The sequence below is a fragment of the Dermacentor andersoni genome, chromosome 1, assembly GCF_023375885.2.
Source record: "Dermacentor andersoni chromosome 1, qqDerAnde1_hic_scaffold, whole genome shotgun sequence".
In the NCBI taxonomy this organism is placed as follows: domain Eukaryota; kingdom Metazoa; phylum Arthropoda; class Arachnida; order Ixodida; family Ixodidae; genus Dermacentor; species Dermacentor andersoni.
In genome coordinates this window covers 332,633,397-332,651,318 of record NC_092814.1, presented here as the reverse complement: position 1 = coordinate 332,651,318, position 17,922 = coordinate 332,633,397, and the positions used below count along the sequence as shown (strand labels likewise).

General features: G+C 42.8%; 1 protein-coding gene across 2 annotated transcripts in view; it reads right to left on the bottom strand.

The window, feature by feature from the left end:
- Positions 1-16,113, bottom strand: part of LOC126516803 (caspase-1-like) — a 47,680-nt gene extending 31,567 nt beyond the window's left edge. The window contains exons 1-4 of one of the 2 annotated variants that reach the window (XM_050166909.2): positions 15,782-16,113; positions 14,188-14,230; positions 8,694-8,835; positions 801-948 (exon numbers count right to left, since the gene is read on the bottom strand). In XM_050166909.2, the coding sequence (XP_050022866.1) occupies positions 801-948; positions 8,694-8,835; positions 14,188-14,230; positions 15,782-15,827 (379 nt within the window). In that variant the 5' untranslated portion in view covers positions 15,828-16,113. The remainder of the gene's footprint in view (positions 1-800; positions 949-8,693; positions 8,836-14,187; positions 14,231-15,781) is intronic. The other variant, XM_050166910.2, reaches the window with a different exon arrangement.
- Positions 16,114-17,922: the final 1,809 nt, after the last annotated feature.

Here is a 17,922-nt window from a genome sequence, read left to right as displayed (position 1 = left end):
CCTTATGGGACAGCCCTCAGCGCGGAGGGGAACACGACGTCACAAGCCATCATGCTCTTCACGCTGTTCCCCCACTCACACAGACATTGTGGGGATGGAAGGATGTCAGTAGTGGCAGATGATTTTGTGCCCTATACTCCCGACACTGAGCGAACACACAGGTGCAGGTACGCTGTGGTGAGCGAGATGAAAACAGGGGCACTTCATCCCTGAGCTTCAAGAGGTTAGCAAGTGTTTGCACCACTGAAAAACACTGAAACGAACAAAACCGCCAAGCATGCGCAAAAGCAGTGGCGATTTCAAGCGCGGTAATAGGTGGCTAAACTAGCTGGCAAGATCCCCGCCATCTCCCCCACCAAGAGAGGACATTTTGTACTGGCACAGCTCAACGTCTCCCATCCCCCGAAGATGTCTACATCGCTTGGCCCTGAAGAGACGTGACATTGTCATCATGTGGTATGCACTCCCACGAATTTCTCCCCATATGAATACTGCTTTAACAGCTGTAGCACCACATGTACAAGCAGAATCAGAGTGTGTTATCAAGTGACCGAACATGTTACACGTGCATGAAAAAATTCATCTCTGTCCCTAGACCACTTACCATGCAAGAATTTACTGTCAGTCTTGTGCAACACTTTCAACCATGTATAAGTTTATCAAAAGACAAAATGATGTGTGTAAACAGTCCCAGGCATCTAAAATCATGGCAACAGAAATTCAACATGCTTTCTTTCATTTTGATAGCCTGGTAGCCACTCGTTCACTACAATAAAATCCAGGTCAGCAAGAAGGCTTACATCTGTCCAATTCGTCCAGCATTTCCTTGCGTGTCATGTTGGGTTTGATGACTGCCTCGAAACCCAACTCACTGAAGCGATAGTAGAGATTCTCGGCATCCAAGTCTGTCCCCCTCCGTTCAGTCAGCTTTGTATGGGGTTCAAAATACTGCAAAGTACAGTAGACCACAAATGCATATGAGGACTTAAAAAAGACAATTTGATGTATCACAATGCATCAAGAACGGCCTCATGCATGCAAGCAGCGTTTTTTCTCTTGGAAGAGAGCAGCTCGATGAAAGGTTTCACATGATAGGCCAGGGGACATGATTTCTTGCACTGTCAGCAAAAAGGCACCAAATAAATACTAAATTAATAGATACTAATAATTGGCTGTTTATTTAATGAAGAATAAATAGGCAATAAATAAACACAAAGAATAGGTACCAATAAACAGGTGCTTTAAGGGGTCCCTGAAACGTTTTCGATAAATTTTGCAGACCTGTAGGGTACAGTTACAGTAAAACATTCACGCCACAATTTAAGTGAAGCGTCATCTGATGTTAAGAAAGCTACAGACAATTACAAGTTACCCTCCTTCCTAGCAATGGTTTTTCTCCTCAAGTCATTCACCGAGCATTCGTGACTAAGCTCTGCCTTCACTGGCTTTGCGTCATGATGTGACATCGTGTCATCTACTTCGAGTCTTGGAACCAGCGCGTGAAGCCTCTCTAACCTCTCCACTAGCCGCCTGGGCCATCAATCCCCAGTGAGAGCTATCCAAGCAGCGAGCATTGCGAACATTCTGTCCCAGCACTGAGCGTGCCCGGTATTCCGGTAAACGAAGGTGAGCTGGGCGTTTCGACGGATGGGCGGAGGCGTATACTAAAGCTCTTCTATACTATACTATCACTGTGATGAAGGGGCTTTAGCGTAAACATGAGCGGCCTGCATGGTGCAGTCACCTGGTGGTGCACAGCTTGACCAGCCAAATACGGAGCTAATATTACTGTAGCCAAGTCAAAAAGCAGTTCTACTACTCCTCAGTGCGCAAAGAACGATGAAGAAAAAAAAAGTCAAGAAAGGCTTTGGGGATGATGGAAAGAACGAAAAGAAATTTTGTGCATTCCGCTGGAGCCATTTTAATCCTTGCAGTAAATGAGTGATAAATGCCACCAAATGGAATTTTCACACTTTTAATATTTTTGATGTACCATTTCTAGAAAGCTACCCAACAGTTTACAGTGAAACGTCTACCACTTACATATAGTACATTTTATTGCTAACAATCGGAACCCAAAATATTATGACATTCTTTATATCACATTCGTGAAAAAATTTTAATCCTGAAGCTCTTTTCAATAGTAATAAAGGATAACAAGAAATGTTATCATTTTCTTTTGTGTGGTGCTAGAACAAACCAATTTATTTAACATTTTATTTGAGACAGTAATATACAGAATATACCTGCCAATTTAAATGGTGATGCTGTCAATAGCTAGAGCGAAAATATATTGAAATCCAAAACTTTAAAGGGCATCCCTCATTCAGCAGACAATCTTTCGGACTGATGTATCCAGTAGTTCTTGTTAGAGAAACCAAGGTATCCTATTTAGCTTACCATCACTGTCTAAGCAAGTCACTGTCAGTGTTTTTCTTGGAACATTCCTAATTTAAACAATACTAATAACAAACTTTCATGTCTGCAGTTGTTTTCCACAAGTAAGCTGTTACAAGGTTCTTTGATCTGGGCTTACAATAAATGCCAGTATAATAGTATTTAAAAAAAAAAGAAAGACGTCACCAGCTGCTAGTGTGTACAGAGTCAGGGCCAGGGAGGGGGCTTATGAGGCATTAGCCCTCCCTCCCTCCCCCCCCCCCCCCCCCGCCGAAATATTTTCGTGCTGTCATGCACCGCCAACCCAAGCAACCCCCAGCACCAGAAATCATTCTTGATTTTGTCTAGAATGACTTTCCTTCATGCTCGAAAAAAAATTTCGGCACGAACATTGCAAACTCAGGCTGGATTTCGCGGCAACGCCCACGCACCTGGGGTCACATAACACAAGGAGCCCCATCAGAGCATAAAGTTTCAAGTGTTTCAAGGGCGTTTTGATGGTGAACGAGCTCGTCATGGCATCTTGCGGAGCCTGCGAAATCTAAGGAGCGCATGGATTTTAATTCCAAAACTTTATCGGTAAAAAGTACTAACTTTTGATATGAAAGGTGCATTGACACTTCCAAGGTCATGCGTTAGATGTTCAATTCCAGAACTTTGTGGTTTAATGTTCTAATAAGCATTTGACGCCAAAGGAGCATTGACTTTTCTAAAGTCGTACATCACACCATACAACGAGACAAGCCAAATCAACACACTATCAGACAAGTTGACAAAGCACGCAGCGAGGTCCGATAAGGGTTGTGGTGGGTCATTTGTGCCGTCATGTCACAGATAAGAAAAAAATTTTTTTCACCTGCGCCAAAGCCTGCATGTCAAGACGATAAGACCAGCAAAGGTAACTACGATCTTATTTATTTTCCTACTTTGACTTTTATTCGCGAGGACACACTGAGCCTCTTCAATTTTCTTTTTCTTGCTAACCACGGGCTGCCAGAGCCAGCTTGCGTTTTTCTCGTATGCGTTTTTCACGTGTTGCCCCGAACATCGCGCAGCACACTTGGGTGTGCCGTTTCTTTTTCTCTAACCGAGTGGAGTTTCCCCTGAAAGAGCTTCGGACTCTTTCTGGCTAGCAGACGAGAAAAAGAAACAATGGTTGCTCACCGTCATCACTGTGGGGACTCGACGGACCGCAGCGCATTCGCTTGAGTGCAACCTCTCCGGAAAGTCGTTTCGCCGGTGTAGGATACCGAGCAGTATGCGTATGGTTATCAGTGGACCGAGCATCTCAGGTTTTCTTCAATATTTCTTCAGTAGCCACATTAAGAGGAAGCTTTAGCTCAAGTGCGCCTATCAAAATACATGTAAAAGGAGAATTCGTTTTTCTTGGCAACCACTACACCACTTGATGACGTTTGTTGCATTGAAAATAAAAACCTAAAATCTAGTGACTGTTCGTTTCGAATTTTTGATTTAGGTCCTCAAATTCTCACTAAAAATTGGCAAAAAATGCGAATTTTCAGAAAACAAAACAATCAAGTTTACAACTCAGTAACTCAGCAATGAGAAATGATATCACAATTCTGTGAATCCCATCTCATAGCACATCTAAAGCAAACAAAACTGATATATTACACATGAATACGAAAAAAATTAGTAATGTGTAAATACAGCTTTTACAGAACCCTTGTACACAACGTAAAAAATTCATGTAACATATAAACTGACATATAGAATTTGTCCACTTTGAATGATCTAATGGATGCCATTTAAAGAACTGCAATATATGTTCTTGACGGAGAGCTATTAATTTGTAAACTTCGTGCTTCTATATTTTTCAAACTTTCGAATTTTTGAAAAGTCTCAACAAAATTCAGGCCCTAACTCGAAATTCCGCTTCCAACAGTCACTAGAATTTAACTTTCTCTCTCAAATGCAGTAAATTTCATTAAAATTGGTCCAATGGTTATCTCAGAAAATCATTTTTGCATTTTACTTGTATTTGAATAGGCCGCGTCGGAGTTTGGCCCGAGTTCAAGCTTCCTCTTAAGTGCCCAAAGTAGGCATTCGATTGCGGCCAACATGCTTTCCTTTAAATTTTTTTCATTTCAGTGGCCCCGACCCACAAATGAAAGAAGACGTTGCGTTGCAGCGAATTGTCGCATTGTGAAAGTTCAATTTTGTTATTTCTTTTGCGGAAAGTAATGGGCCACGGGACGCTTCTGTTGCCGAATACTTTTATTATTACTATAGCAAGTGTATGGACACTACAGGTGCATTCCTGCAGTCGCTCTCGCCCTCACCTTCCGTGTGAAGTCCAAGGGGGATCAAATCGTGACCGCAGTCCGCATGCTGTATGTGCCAGTGAAAACATAAGGAGGGGGGGTGGGGGGGCATGGGTGAGCCGATGATGGTGGCTCAGTCTTGTGTGCACAAGGGGGAAAAGTGGGGAGGAAGCGCGCCGCCTTCCGTAGCGTGCGATACATCAGGGGCAGTGAATGGAGGGGGGGTGAGCCTTAGTATTCTGTGATCTGTGGATCTGTGATTGCGCCACATGCTTATTTGCCTTGTTTGATGCATTAAATACAGTGACTTTTTCTTAGACACATATTTTTATCAGAGATTTATACGTATATTTAAATATCTTGTTGCGAGGTTTTGTGTATACGTGCAGTGAACTTTGTTTCCAGTGACACATTTTTGCCTTTAACAAGCTGTATCTTCGCATTTGTATATTCTATCTTCACATTCCTAATGTACACGGGTGAGTCAAATGAAAGCGAGCTAACCCACCTCGCCACAATGATGGTTCTGTTCATTATCTGCGAGGCATGTGCGTAGCACGCAGGCATCTTTCTATTTACAAAAGTGACATGCAGGTGTGAGGATAAATGTTCTTTAATGCTCTCATACACTGGGTTGAACGTGGTTGCGCGACATAATAGACGCTCCAAAAGTTGAAAAGAGGGGTGTTGTTGTGAGGATTTTGACAGCTGAAGGTGTTTCCAAAAGAGAAATTAGTCACTGTATGGCTGCCATCTACGTTGAACATTGCATTTCATTGGCCACAGTGAAGCGTTGGAGCAAACAGTTCAGAGAAGGACGTGAAGTTGCAAAGACGATCCAAGATCGGGCCAAAGCCACCGTGCCACAGTTGCAAAGGTTGATGAGCCGATTAGACAAAAACAGAGGATAAGTATCGATAAACTGGCAGGACGTGTGAACATCAGTCATGGTTCGATTCACACTATAATTCATAAACATCTTGGTTGTCGGCCCTTATGTGCGCAATGGATGCCAATATTATAGGAAACACGTACTACCAGAAGGTGGAGAGGTTGGGCGCTGCCTTGACTCATCTAATCCGATATCATAATGAGGGTGACGACTTCTTGTCTGCAATTGCGACCAGGGACGAATCATGGTGCCACTACTACGAGCCTGAAACACGACGGCAAAGCTTACAGTGGAAACATTCGAATTCACCACCCCCTAAGAAAGCAAAGGCCGTCATTCCTGCCGGAAAGGTGCTGACTTTTTTTTTAGATTGTCAGGGGCCATTAATGACTGAATTTGTTAAGCCTGGAGAGACTATCAATCGTTTCCGATATTGTGAAATGCCGGATCAGCTGCGTGTCCCAATCAAGAACAAACGATGCGGAACATAGACAAATGGGGTCATCTTGCTCCACGACAATGCCCATCCCCACGTCGCTGATGTGATCAACACAAAACTGGCAAACTTCTAATGGAAAACTCTGCAACATCCGTCATACAGCCCAGACCTGTCGCCCTGCAACTTCCACATTTTAGGGCAATTAAAAAAACAGCTCAAGGGCATCAAATTCGTGTCGGAAGATGACATGAAAGAGTCAGTTCCCAACTTTTTGAAGCAGCAACCCGAGAAGCTTTACAAGACGGGAATCATGCCACTCATTAGTCAGTGGTACAAATGCCTGAATGCTCATGAAGATAACCTTTAAATAAAGTACCCCGTTTGTCATATATTAACATTGGCTCACTTTCATTTGACTTGGCCTTGTATATATTGCAGAACTTCTGCTTTTTATATGTGCTCTCTGTTGCAACTATAATTTCGGTGCAATTACTCACAATACACGACCGGTGACAGCTGCTTCCGCACAATACATTGGAACAACGGACAGCGTCATTGAGATTTTTCCCTGGACGTTGCATATGTACAAAAATGTAAACAAGGTTCTTGAATGACAAAGTTTCATTAAAATATGTGTCCTCAACTTGTTGATTTCATGGCCTTTACATTTTTCATATCAGCGGCATGCACTGTTCCGCTCGTTTCGAAGCGAGTTCGTGCGATATTTTCTTTACTTATTAGGTAGACAAAAAACATGGAACCATTGATATCAGTTATTTTGGGCACAATTTTGGGGAGATACGAGTATATTCTTTAATGAAAAAATTCATATTTTACCTGTCTTGACAGTGTGTAGCGTTCAAGAATTCGTTTTCAGGATCTTTAGCAATGGCAGTGCAGTTATTCATCTATTTGTTCCCTCGACAAATTCTATAAGGAGGAGGCCGAGCTGCCACGAGCCCCCCCTGAATGTAATTTCTGGCTACGCCACTGCACGGAGTGAATCATTTTTGCTCTTGTTTTCCATGATATGGTCTTGTACGTTGGCGTCAAGAGGATGAATAACGCAGTTGCTATCTGCTGCCTTTGGTATGAAGCTGCTAAATAACATAGTTGTTATGCCTTTGGAATGAAGCCGCTAAATAACATAGTTGCTATGCCTTTGGAATGACGCTGTTGTATAATGCTGTAGTAATCAGCTTTTGGTGCCCACCTGCAACTGCGGCCCCAGGAAATGTCCGGCTCTGGAACAAAGTTGTCACTAAGGGCTAGGTAGTATTCATAGCGTTGCAAAAGCAGTGCACTTGAAAAATATAGATACAAACAAAACCTCTCTTTTTTTTTTTCAAGTGTGCTGTTTTAATGAGATCTTGTTGACGTGGGCTCACTAGCAATTATTAAATGCTGTGGCCTGTATGCATACTCTCTACAACTAGCACACCAGCTTGGCTTGTTGAAGACGCGCTTGACAGTGCTTCAATTCATGCGCAAGCATGTGGCAACATTTCTTTTTTCACGCTCTGTAGGTTTTACACAAAGCCCACAAAAGAGAGAATGCACAAGGGGACTTGCTAAAAATAACATCAGGCCTTTCTAAACATGTTAGGCATTCTCAAATTTTGTGCCCTTACATAAATATATAAAGGTTCGTGTAACTTGCCTAATTATGCGGGGGACAAAAAAAGATCAGCCAAAAAGTTCAGGTTAATTGCCCACAACATACTGGTTAATCAGCCTCATTCATTTACAACTCCCCCCCTTCCCTCCTCTTATTTCTTTCTTCTTTAGGTTGCATTAAAGACTTTTCGTTCAATTGAGGGGTTTTATGTTCCAAAGCTGCACAGTGTGCTACGAGGGATGCTGTATAGTGGAGATCTCTGGATTAATTTTGACCCTCTGTGGCTCTTTAACGCACACATTTAGAATGGTGAATGACCGTTTCCACATTCTGCTCCCATCAGAATGCAGCTCAATCAAACACACAACCTCCTCCTCAGCAGCCCAACACCATAACCACTGAACCACCACGGCTGAAGAAATGGCATTAAGGCTATGCAAAACACTCATGTGCAGGGCACTAATGCGCAACCGACAAATTGCTGGCAACTGAACATGAGCTGGAAAGTTTGTTACTGAGTAAGTGAGCGAATAGATGCACAATGTTAATTCTGTTGCAAAATTTCATTTGTTCAAGGTACAGGATGAACTCAAGTGACACATATTGTTAGTCCTGTAGTATGGACCTTTCAGAAACACGTAGAAGAAAATACTAGATAAAACTGCTTTTCCAAATACTTCAAGGTCAAATTAAGGTTGACAAGGATAAATACCTACAAGATCCAAGTAGAAGAAATCTGCGAACCAACCACAGTTATGTTATTCTGTCATACAGACGTCACAGCGACAGATTTCGTTGCTCATATTTTTCGGCTGCAAATGAAATGTGGAATGATCCACTAAACAATGTTGTTGCATTGAACGATGTCAGTGGACATGCCGCTGTTGTGTATTTACATGAATGTTCGACGTCATATTGATGTGTCATGGCTTTTGTGGTTTCGATGGGTATTATTTAGTTCTTTAAACTTTGCCCTGCCCTTCCTGTTATGACCCCTAGTCAAGGGTTACAGTATTGTTAAATAATATTTAAAATATTGAGGGCCAGAGAATGCATACTCACCCTGTTGTTGAAGATGACACATTTGCCTCGCTTGGGGTGGGCCATGTTGTACTCCTCATCCTCGAGTGATGTGGGCAGCACAGGGTACTTGGAGGCCGACCGCCCGGTGAACATTCTGGGTATACAGCAGCCCGAAGACAGACTGCCAACACCGCCATTGCAACACCCAGGGAAGGACAGCACGGGGGAATGTCACGACACAGAAGCAGCGCACAAAGCACCGTCACCACCGACACATCCAACAAGGCGTGGCACAAACAACAGAACCATGCAGAGAGAGAGTGCTTCAACAGTGCCCCAAGAACACAAAGAGAGGAGGACACAAGGAAAACAACACAGAAAAGAATGTCTGCAGTGGTGAAGGGACACTGAAAAGTTTAGGTTAGTTTAGAGTGGCAAAAGTATTCTTATAAAACCCCATTTTCATTCATTCAATGGTAAAAGGTTGGTTTAAACGGGAGAAACTGAAAGCCAAAGTTCCTTTTTTTTATTTTCGCACCAAAGTCTCGGGGCCAGTAAGTCAGCATGACACCAGAATTTTCAGAGTAGTTTTTCTCGTTTGGGCTGTTTTGGCACATGTAAGTTCTCGAAGCTTGACAGTTGAAGGATGACCCTTTGGTTCCTTGAGAATGCAAACAAGTACTTCTCCAATAAACAATTAACCAGACCCGAGCAGATGCTGTGAAAGTTTACGACGTCAAGGCAAGCTAGTGCAGGAGCTTTAGGGCAATGTCACCACCCAGTTTTTGTCTTTTCTGGTTTACCAAGCCTTCTATCATGCTAAGAGCGGCTCATTTGTCATTGCCAAAGCTTAATTCAGTAATACAGCTTAACTTACTAACTTATTATTATTAACAGTGCAAAAAGGACTCAATCATAACACAATACAAAATAACAAGTGTTTCCAACTCTGGGATAGCTGGTGTTTACATTCAGCTTCAAACTTCACAATGTTATCAACTGCTTCTTACCCCACGCATCTCTATGGATGTCCATTTTTAACTTTTCTTATTGTTCTTACTAACAGTAACTCTCCTTTCAACCATAGAGTTTCAGACTTCCCCGTGCACTTGTCAAGCTGCTGTGTGAGGGTATTTCCAAACTTTAATATGAATTGAACAGCTTTTGGTAAGTAATACGAAGACTTTTGATGCGAGAAAATTTCAGACATTCACTTACAACCAAGTATAGTAGACCGTACTAAAATTAGCAGAGCACATAAGGTGCGAAGAGCAAGGCAAGATACCAGCAGTCTGCTAGCTGCTTCAACTCTTAACTATAGTCAACAATCAACAATTCTTAGCTGGTACCGCACCGCAACCTCTGTTCCAAGTAAAGCAATTTATTTATACTAAAGAGGAATTGGTCACAATGCAAGAGAAGCAGTTACTGAGGAAACCTACAAAGCAGGTGGCATTTTTTTTCCAACTACTTGCAGTGCACGACAGGATGAGTTGTCTTTAAGCTGCAGGCAGATTTATTGCCAAAATTTACATGAAAAGAAGGCTTGCTGCAATAGCGACTGTTAAGTGTCCACTGATTACCATATATTTGGTGCTGTGACACTTGTTTCCCTTTCTGTGCAAAGTTCCCAGGCATGACTAGCAAAACTTTACACCGTGACACTACTGGCCCAGCCACAATGGAATGCACAGTTTTATGCAATCATTAAACTTAAGGCCATAATGGTTGTACAGAAGCTAATGCAGAAGCACATGACCTAAAGGGCAATATCATATGCATTCACGTTGCTTTCATAGAAAGGCTTTGAACGCAGATTTTTCTGACATTAAATGGGTCAACTGGAACTGAGCCTGCCACAAAATGTCTGGAGAAGATATATGGTAGGCAAACAGCAATGTGTGCTAGACCAAGGAGAGTGAAACGCTGTTGAGGGCAGCAGAGAATCAGCTGGACAGATGAGGCCAGGAAATTTATGGGTGCGAGGAAGGGCACAGAGTGGTGAAAGACAGAATTTAGAGAGGGGCCGCTATTTCACTGTAAACTCTGGCTGATGACAATCACCTTTTGTAATCTCTGCAATCACTACAAGAGCCCACAGTGACACAGAGAAGGGCAAACATTTCGGTCTGTTGGCATGTATTCACCATGGTAAAAAGTGCAAAAACGAGGACAAAACACACTCATTTTTGTTTCCTCCTCCATTACCCCTTTTTCTGCACACAGTTTTCCATACTGAATGTGTCAGCTTTGGCCATACAGGCGACCCACAAGAACAACCGTCTTGAGGGCCCAATCTTTTTCCACATACACCACTTACTCCTGCACAATGCCTCTACGCATATACATTTGAGTGCCACATTCCTGAACAAATTACAGATGAAAATATAGAGAGGCCAACAGACATTGAAACAAAACAAGGCACCAGGAAAATTTAGAGCCTGAAAACGCCAGTGGAAGGTCCAGATTTGTAAATTTCAGACAGCTGCCTAAATTGGAAAAAAAAAATACCAGGAAAGACAACACACTGCCACAAAGGGACCACACAACTGCTACATGTCAGGTGCAGCGTATTATTGAGCTACATCAGTGGCTGTCCTGTCCTCTACTTTCACATTCACTTAAAATAAATAACCTAGCTTTTAGAGTGTTAGCCATGCAGTGCTGCTCCCGACCACATTGTCAAATGAAGGAACAGTAAGTATATTATCACACCTCAGCTACTACGTGGATCATCGTCCAAGCACAGCCGCCTGTATTTCACAATGCCCACCAAGTCATGCTAACATCAAGGAGTCAGGAGGTTACCACTTTTCCAGAAATAGATCACTGTTTATGGGATATCGATGAGTAACAAAAGAACAGACTGGTGGGTTAGTTGGTACTGCATAACTTAAGACGAAGCTCAAGAAAGCACATAGGACAATATGCTTTTTCTTCATTCCCTTCCGTTGTCCTACGTGCTTTTTTGTGCTTTGCCTCAAGTTACAAGTAACAAAAGTTTGGCATTTCTCACGGCTGTTTACATAGTTGCACATGAAGGTGGAGGAGCAGGAGTACAACACCAGAAGTTGTCTGTATTCTAGCAATGGCAGGTATAAAGTGTCCAGGAATGTGGCACTGCCACTATGGACCACTGGCTGCCATGCATTTTGGCAACACGGGGCCGGCACTGTAACTATACTGCGGGCTAGCGAACAAGCTAAGAGCAACTTAGTGGTTAAAGGCACAGTGTTACTACCAAGTAAGAGATTACGGCATTATGACGCTTGAGAAATGGACAGCTAATGATTGAGATGAGTAAAGATGTTCAAGGAGCACTGACATGACATTTTCAACTTGTCATTTTTTTGCATTAAATGAACATCAAAAACCTATAAACCATCAGAAAAAAACACTGGCAAGCATCACAGCACCCTAAATAATTTATTATACTACAATTTTTCTGCTAATTAGTATTGGTACCTAGGAGGTAGATGCGTCACGTTAACCTATATTGGCTTGCTCCATTCCTACGATCGCTGTGGCTGCCACACTTGAGAAAATCCATAAGATACACCAGCAGCACTCGTGTTTGATCATACCTGGTCTCACACTATCAGCAAATCTACCTCCATGTCGTCACGTCATAATGAAGTTAACACCAGGTCCGGCATTTCGAGACCAACTTTGGCTTCAAATTAGAACAGCTTGTGTTTCCCAACCTTAATAGCTAGGTGTTGTCTTTTTATGGCTTACAAACGGCACCAGAGAACATGAAGGACAAATAGGAAGACATCAGGACAATGTTTTCCTATTTGTCCTTCATGTTGTCTGGTGCCGTTTGTGAGCCATAACAAATTAACTATCACAACAATAACTTTTGATGCTTTTATGTGTAAGCATTGTTTCTACAACTTTGAAAATGTGTTAGTTCTGCTTTAAATTAGTAATATACTAATAAAGAGAATAAAGCAGCACGGTCAACCATCAGTGAAACCAAAAGGAGGTAAGGATACTGCAACTTAAAATGAAATGGGTGGTTAATATTATACTTCCTGTAGACTGCAGCAGGGATCTGCAAGTATTGATTTTTTTAAATTGAATTATATGCAAATTTAATAACCATGTATATCAAACTGAACTGAAAGCTTTTCGCATATTATTTGTTCTTTAGGTAATGTTCAAACAGCAATCTTGCATCCGATTCTCAAGTATGATCACTCATAATTAGCTCTTTCTTTTTTTCCTCTTTTTTTCTTTCACTTCTAAAACATCAGGTGTATCCCATGCATGGTAGTCTTTCAAATGACAAGAGTATATGTCATTTCATTGATACAGCATGGTTAAAGGCATGCAAGTGTGGCAAACAGTGGAAGGAAAGCCACAAGTTGATCTTTATTTTTCAATAATAAGATCATATGCACCAGTAAACATATCATTCTAACTGAAAACAAACACCTCATCAAATTGCAAAAATACTCAGTCTAAAGAATAACAAGTGGTTGTTCTTTCGTTTACCTACAAATTAATGAAGCATATGCACAAGGCTACAGACATATTTCAGACTTACCAGCACAGGCCATGGCATTGAGAGTGACTGTGGAAACTAACAGGAAATTCTCAATTTTGAGTAAAATTCAAAATAAATTCCTATTCCTGAGACACTTGGAACTTTATCAAAATAGTCTAAATGAATTTATGCGTAATAAAACAAGTTCAACATCTCTGAAAAAAAAAATAAGTTGTGATCCGCATGCCGGATTTCAGCAAACAAGAATTAGTCTTTCACTTGCTATATACTGTGCAGGTGTTGCGAGGTGCTGTCAAGCTGCAACGTATCAATCTCATTCCCCCGACCCCAATGTATGAGACTGCCCAAATGAGGCCATGTTGACGATTGTACGCACTGTCAAATCTTATGTGTCAGGCAACACTACACTTCATCATTCTTCAAATGTGGCAATACACTGAAGATGTTCTCTCAGAGCAGCTGTTCACCTTCATTCCACTTGCTGCTCAATTTCAAAAGTGCTGCCATATACTGTCACTAGCTGCAAGGACAAACTTCCAGCATTCACATATTAGAATAATAATCACAGTATATTTTATAACTATTTGGAAAGTCAAACAGCACCACCTCTTTGCCTCTAAAAGTTAATCAAAGATCTCAATATTTATGTTGATATTTTAAGAATTCTACATTTCCACAACCCTGGGTGAGAGCTAATTTCTTTATTAAATGCACATTTTTTCCAGCAAATATCAGTGTAAACACCATTTAAAAATATCAAGAAATCTTAAGCATTAGAGAGCCACCAATTTGTCACTCGTGACCAAGATCACCCACTGAACAATGTTATCCTCAATTTCTCACTCATTTGCAAGGCTACCACTGACATCAGCTGAAACCAGCTTGACATGTGGTGTTTGTTAATAGGAGGAAGAACGTCCCTTAATTCCTTTAGCCTGCATTCTTTTTTCTTTTTTTCGGACACGGGAAATAAAATGGACATAATTTGACGAGAAGAAAAGTTTTTGAAATATCACTTACCCCCCAAAAACGCTTCTTGCATCAGTCTCACTGTTGCTATTAGCTGCAAAAGAAAGACACAGAAAGGGCTAAATTGAGTGTGTGTGTTCGTAAAACATTAAGAGCACAATCCCCCCCCCCCCCCCTTCCCGCATGCCCTGCAAAAACAGATTAAACATTTGCATGACATTTTATAGCAGTCTGTACATCTGCAAGGAACCCTGCAACAGCCCGTGTGAATGCAACTAGTACATCCCAACCAAGCTTTCCTTATTTTATTTCTTTTTACGCACCTGACAGACAGTTATGTTTTAATAACCAATCAACAAAGCTTGCTACACTCACATAAAGGCTTGCAACTCGTTACACTTAAGTGGAAATTAGTTACACGCAAAAAATGTTACTTTCATTGCCCAGTTTGAAGCCCAATAAAGAGATTACACACTACCTATCATAGTTGGTTATCAGTGCAAGTGGTGTACAGTCAGCCGCAAAAGTATGCAGGATCTGCAAGCTTCGCCACGCATTGCAGATCCCGCAAGCTTTTGCGGCTGACTGTACAGCAAGCCATACGAAACTTATGTTCGCTCAGCCCTCTTAGAGACATGCAACTAGGTGACTATATCCCGCAAGCTTTTACGGCTAACTGTACAGCAAGCCATATGAAACTTATGTTCGCTCAGCCCTCTTAGAGACATGCAACTAGGCGACTATATCCCGCAAGCTTTTGCGGCTGACTGTACAGCAAGCCATACGAAACTTATGTTCGCTCAGCCCTCTTAGAGACATGCAACTAGGTGACTCAGACGCACATGAGTGTGATAAGACAGAGTACACAAAGATATTAGCTGCAAGGCAGGTGATAGACACAAGAAGGAAATGAATGTCTGTATGGTGCTGGATGAAAGCTGTGAGCATACAGCACTGTACTTCCCTACTAATAAAAAAATTTCAGGTGCTACTAACAGATAGTGTCAACCACCACTACAAAGAGTGTTGCATGTTCAGTAATTAACGCACAGCACTCTTCCGAATTTATTTGCTTAAATTAATTTTTCAAACGTGTGACCTTCAACACAGCATACTCAGTGTCAAAACGCGTTGTTCGTACTTGCACTAATATGACATGTCAAAAAGAGGCCGTCATGCGAACTATTACATTGCTTTGAAAAGAGCATGAAATGAAAAAACCATCACAATCCCACATGCTCTTACACGACCACCAAGAAAGCGTCAGAAGGTGTAATTTTCTGCCAGTGAACTAATAGAGAAACAAGAACATGGTTGTTCAACGCGGTCTTTGCTGAATGGTCCAATTCCTGATGCCAGTACTCTCAGGAAATCCGTTATTGCGCCACTCTGCAATGTGATTGTGCAACGCTCACAAAACCTGCACCACTACAGCATACGCCGCAATGCCGGCTCCAACGATGGCGCAAAATAGAAACGTTCACGCGAAGCAGTCGGTACCGCTTTAACAGCTAGCGTCAGCTACATCTAATTTAATTACACGCAAGGCACGCGCGCATACGCCGGATTGAAAACGGAGCAAAGCAGTCGCCTAACAAACCAGCAAGAAGGTCTTGATCGCCTGCAGGGTATCTGTCATACGTACCATTTTTGTCGTTCCCCTGAAAACTATCTCCGCTCTTGTTGGCCATAGTGTGAAGCCGTGAAGCCACTTGTTACGCACCGAGTTCTCAAAAGTTACCGCGAAGCAGCTGCTGCCGCCAACTCCACGAACGCAACTGTCTCACAAAGAGTCTTGCACTGTCCGAAACTTCAAAACACACCTCTTTACGCTGGCAAAACTTACAACCGCTGATAGCCGTCGCTGCTCGTTTGGCGCGATCAACCAAAAGCTCCGCGTGATTCTACCACGGAGAAAAAAAATGAAGCTAAAACAATCGGCTACAACCACACGGCCATACGCAGCTTCTGCTCGCTATGCCCTCGCCATAGAGAAAGAAATTCCCTCGCCCCGAGCGTCCCCCATCGTAAACGCCACAGCGCCGCCACATTCGCTTCGGTTTCGGTTTTGCGTGCATGCTTTAATTCATGCGTTTTTAATTTCTTAGCGCAGAAACGCAAGATAAAACGGACAGAATTCTTAAAAGTAGCGCTTGTGATTGCTACTTTCAACAATGCTTTATTAGAAGATGGATCAAAGGTTTGTATACCTAAGACAAATAGCATGCTTATGCTATATGAGCCGGCGAGAAACGATATTTATTTTCTCGATAAGGATAGCGAAGCAGCGCTAGCGCACTCTTGGTCAAGCTTATCTATTGTTGCGGATTCGATTATTATTCTGATCATATTGTCTTTATGCCTGTACACAACAAAGCAATTATTTAACAGATGCGAGCGACTGCATGTGCTGCAGTGTGCCATCACGTCCTTTGTTGACGTTATTCAGTGCAAGGAGGTTATACTAATACTACTAGTAGTATAACCTCCTTGAATCAATGTCCTCTAAACCTGTCGTCCAGATAGGTTTCTGCGATAAGAACTAGAAAATATGTCGTAATAACAAAACCGAAACTCAACCCTTGCAAAGTTCGTTCATGTGCATTTGTGTAACATCACCAAATTACAGTATTTAAAAAAAATTAATAGCTACATGCACACTGGAGGAAGAAGAAGAAGCCGACTAGCGTGGTCGTGCAAACATCGGCTCCCGCTTCGATCAATGTTTTTGCGCCGAATTTTTGTTCCACCTCTGAGAACCTGGTGTCGATCGACGCGTCGTATCACAAGGATTACGTGGATGCCCGTTTTTTGCCGGTGGGCCCATTTTTCGCCTGTTTGCAAACTCTTTTCTGCGTGCCACGTAGAAAAGGTGCCAGCCCCTAACTCGCGCTGTAGGCCTAGGCCTCACGCGCACGACGGTGTGTAGGCATGGCCTCAGGCTTAGCTGTTGGAGGCATGGAGATCACCTCGGAGGAAGATATCGGATGGGTGACAGCCATCACTCGCCGAAGGAGACGTGCATTAGCCGCTGGCGGGAAATCCGTGGCTATAAAGGATACCAATCATGGCGGGAAAGGTAGTCGCCGCACGGCCACCTCGCAGAACGTGTTTGAGCGCGTCGCTACCGCCTCTAGGATCCCGATGCTACCGAGGGATCACATCAAGATAATTGTCCGCGCACGCGGTGGCCTCGACGTTAAAAAGTTCAGCCTGGTACATCTCTCCAGAGCCCTGGCCATGGCGGCAGCCTTAGCGCCGGAAGACACGACGGAGGACACGTACTGTCCGAACGGCGGTCAAAACATTTTGGTGGTATTGACTCCGCGGTAAGAAAACGCGAGAGCTTACTCCAAGGTACGCAAGATCCATACGAGGGATGGACCCTTCGAAGTGGCGGCCTACACCGCAACAGGAGAAGATACATGCAAGGGTGTTGTTCGCGGTATCGAGCTGGACATTAACGACGCGGAACTGAAAGCCCTTTTCGTCAATAATCGAAATCCGGGCCTCGTCGAGGTACGTCGGATCAAGCAAACTACAACGGTGGTGGTACTTTTTGAAGAACAAAGAGTGCCAAACCACGTTATTTGTGGTAACGTACTCATGCCTTGTAATCTCTACTGACGACAGATACATGTGTGCTACGGCTGTGGTGAAATCGTAGACAGATCCGACGTGTGTCCCAATCCGGCAAGTGTTAGAAAGTGTAGGGGCTGTGGAATCACTTCCCCACTTGAAGATCATCATTGTGATCCCAAGTGCGCTATTTGCGGTGGCGCACAC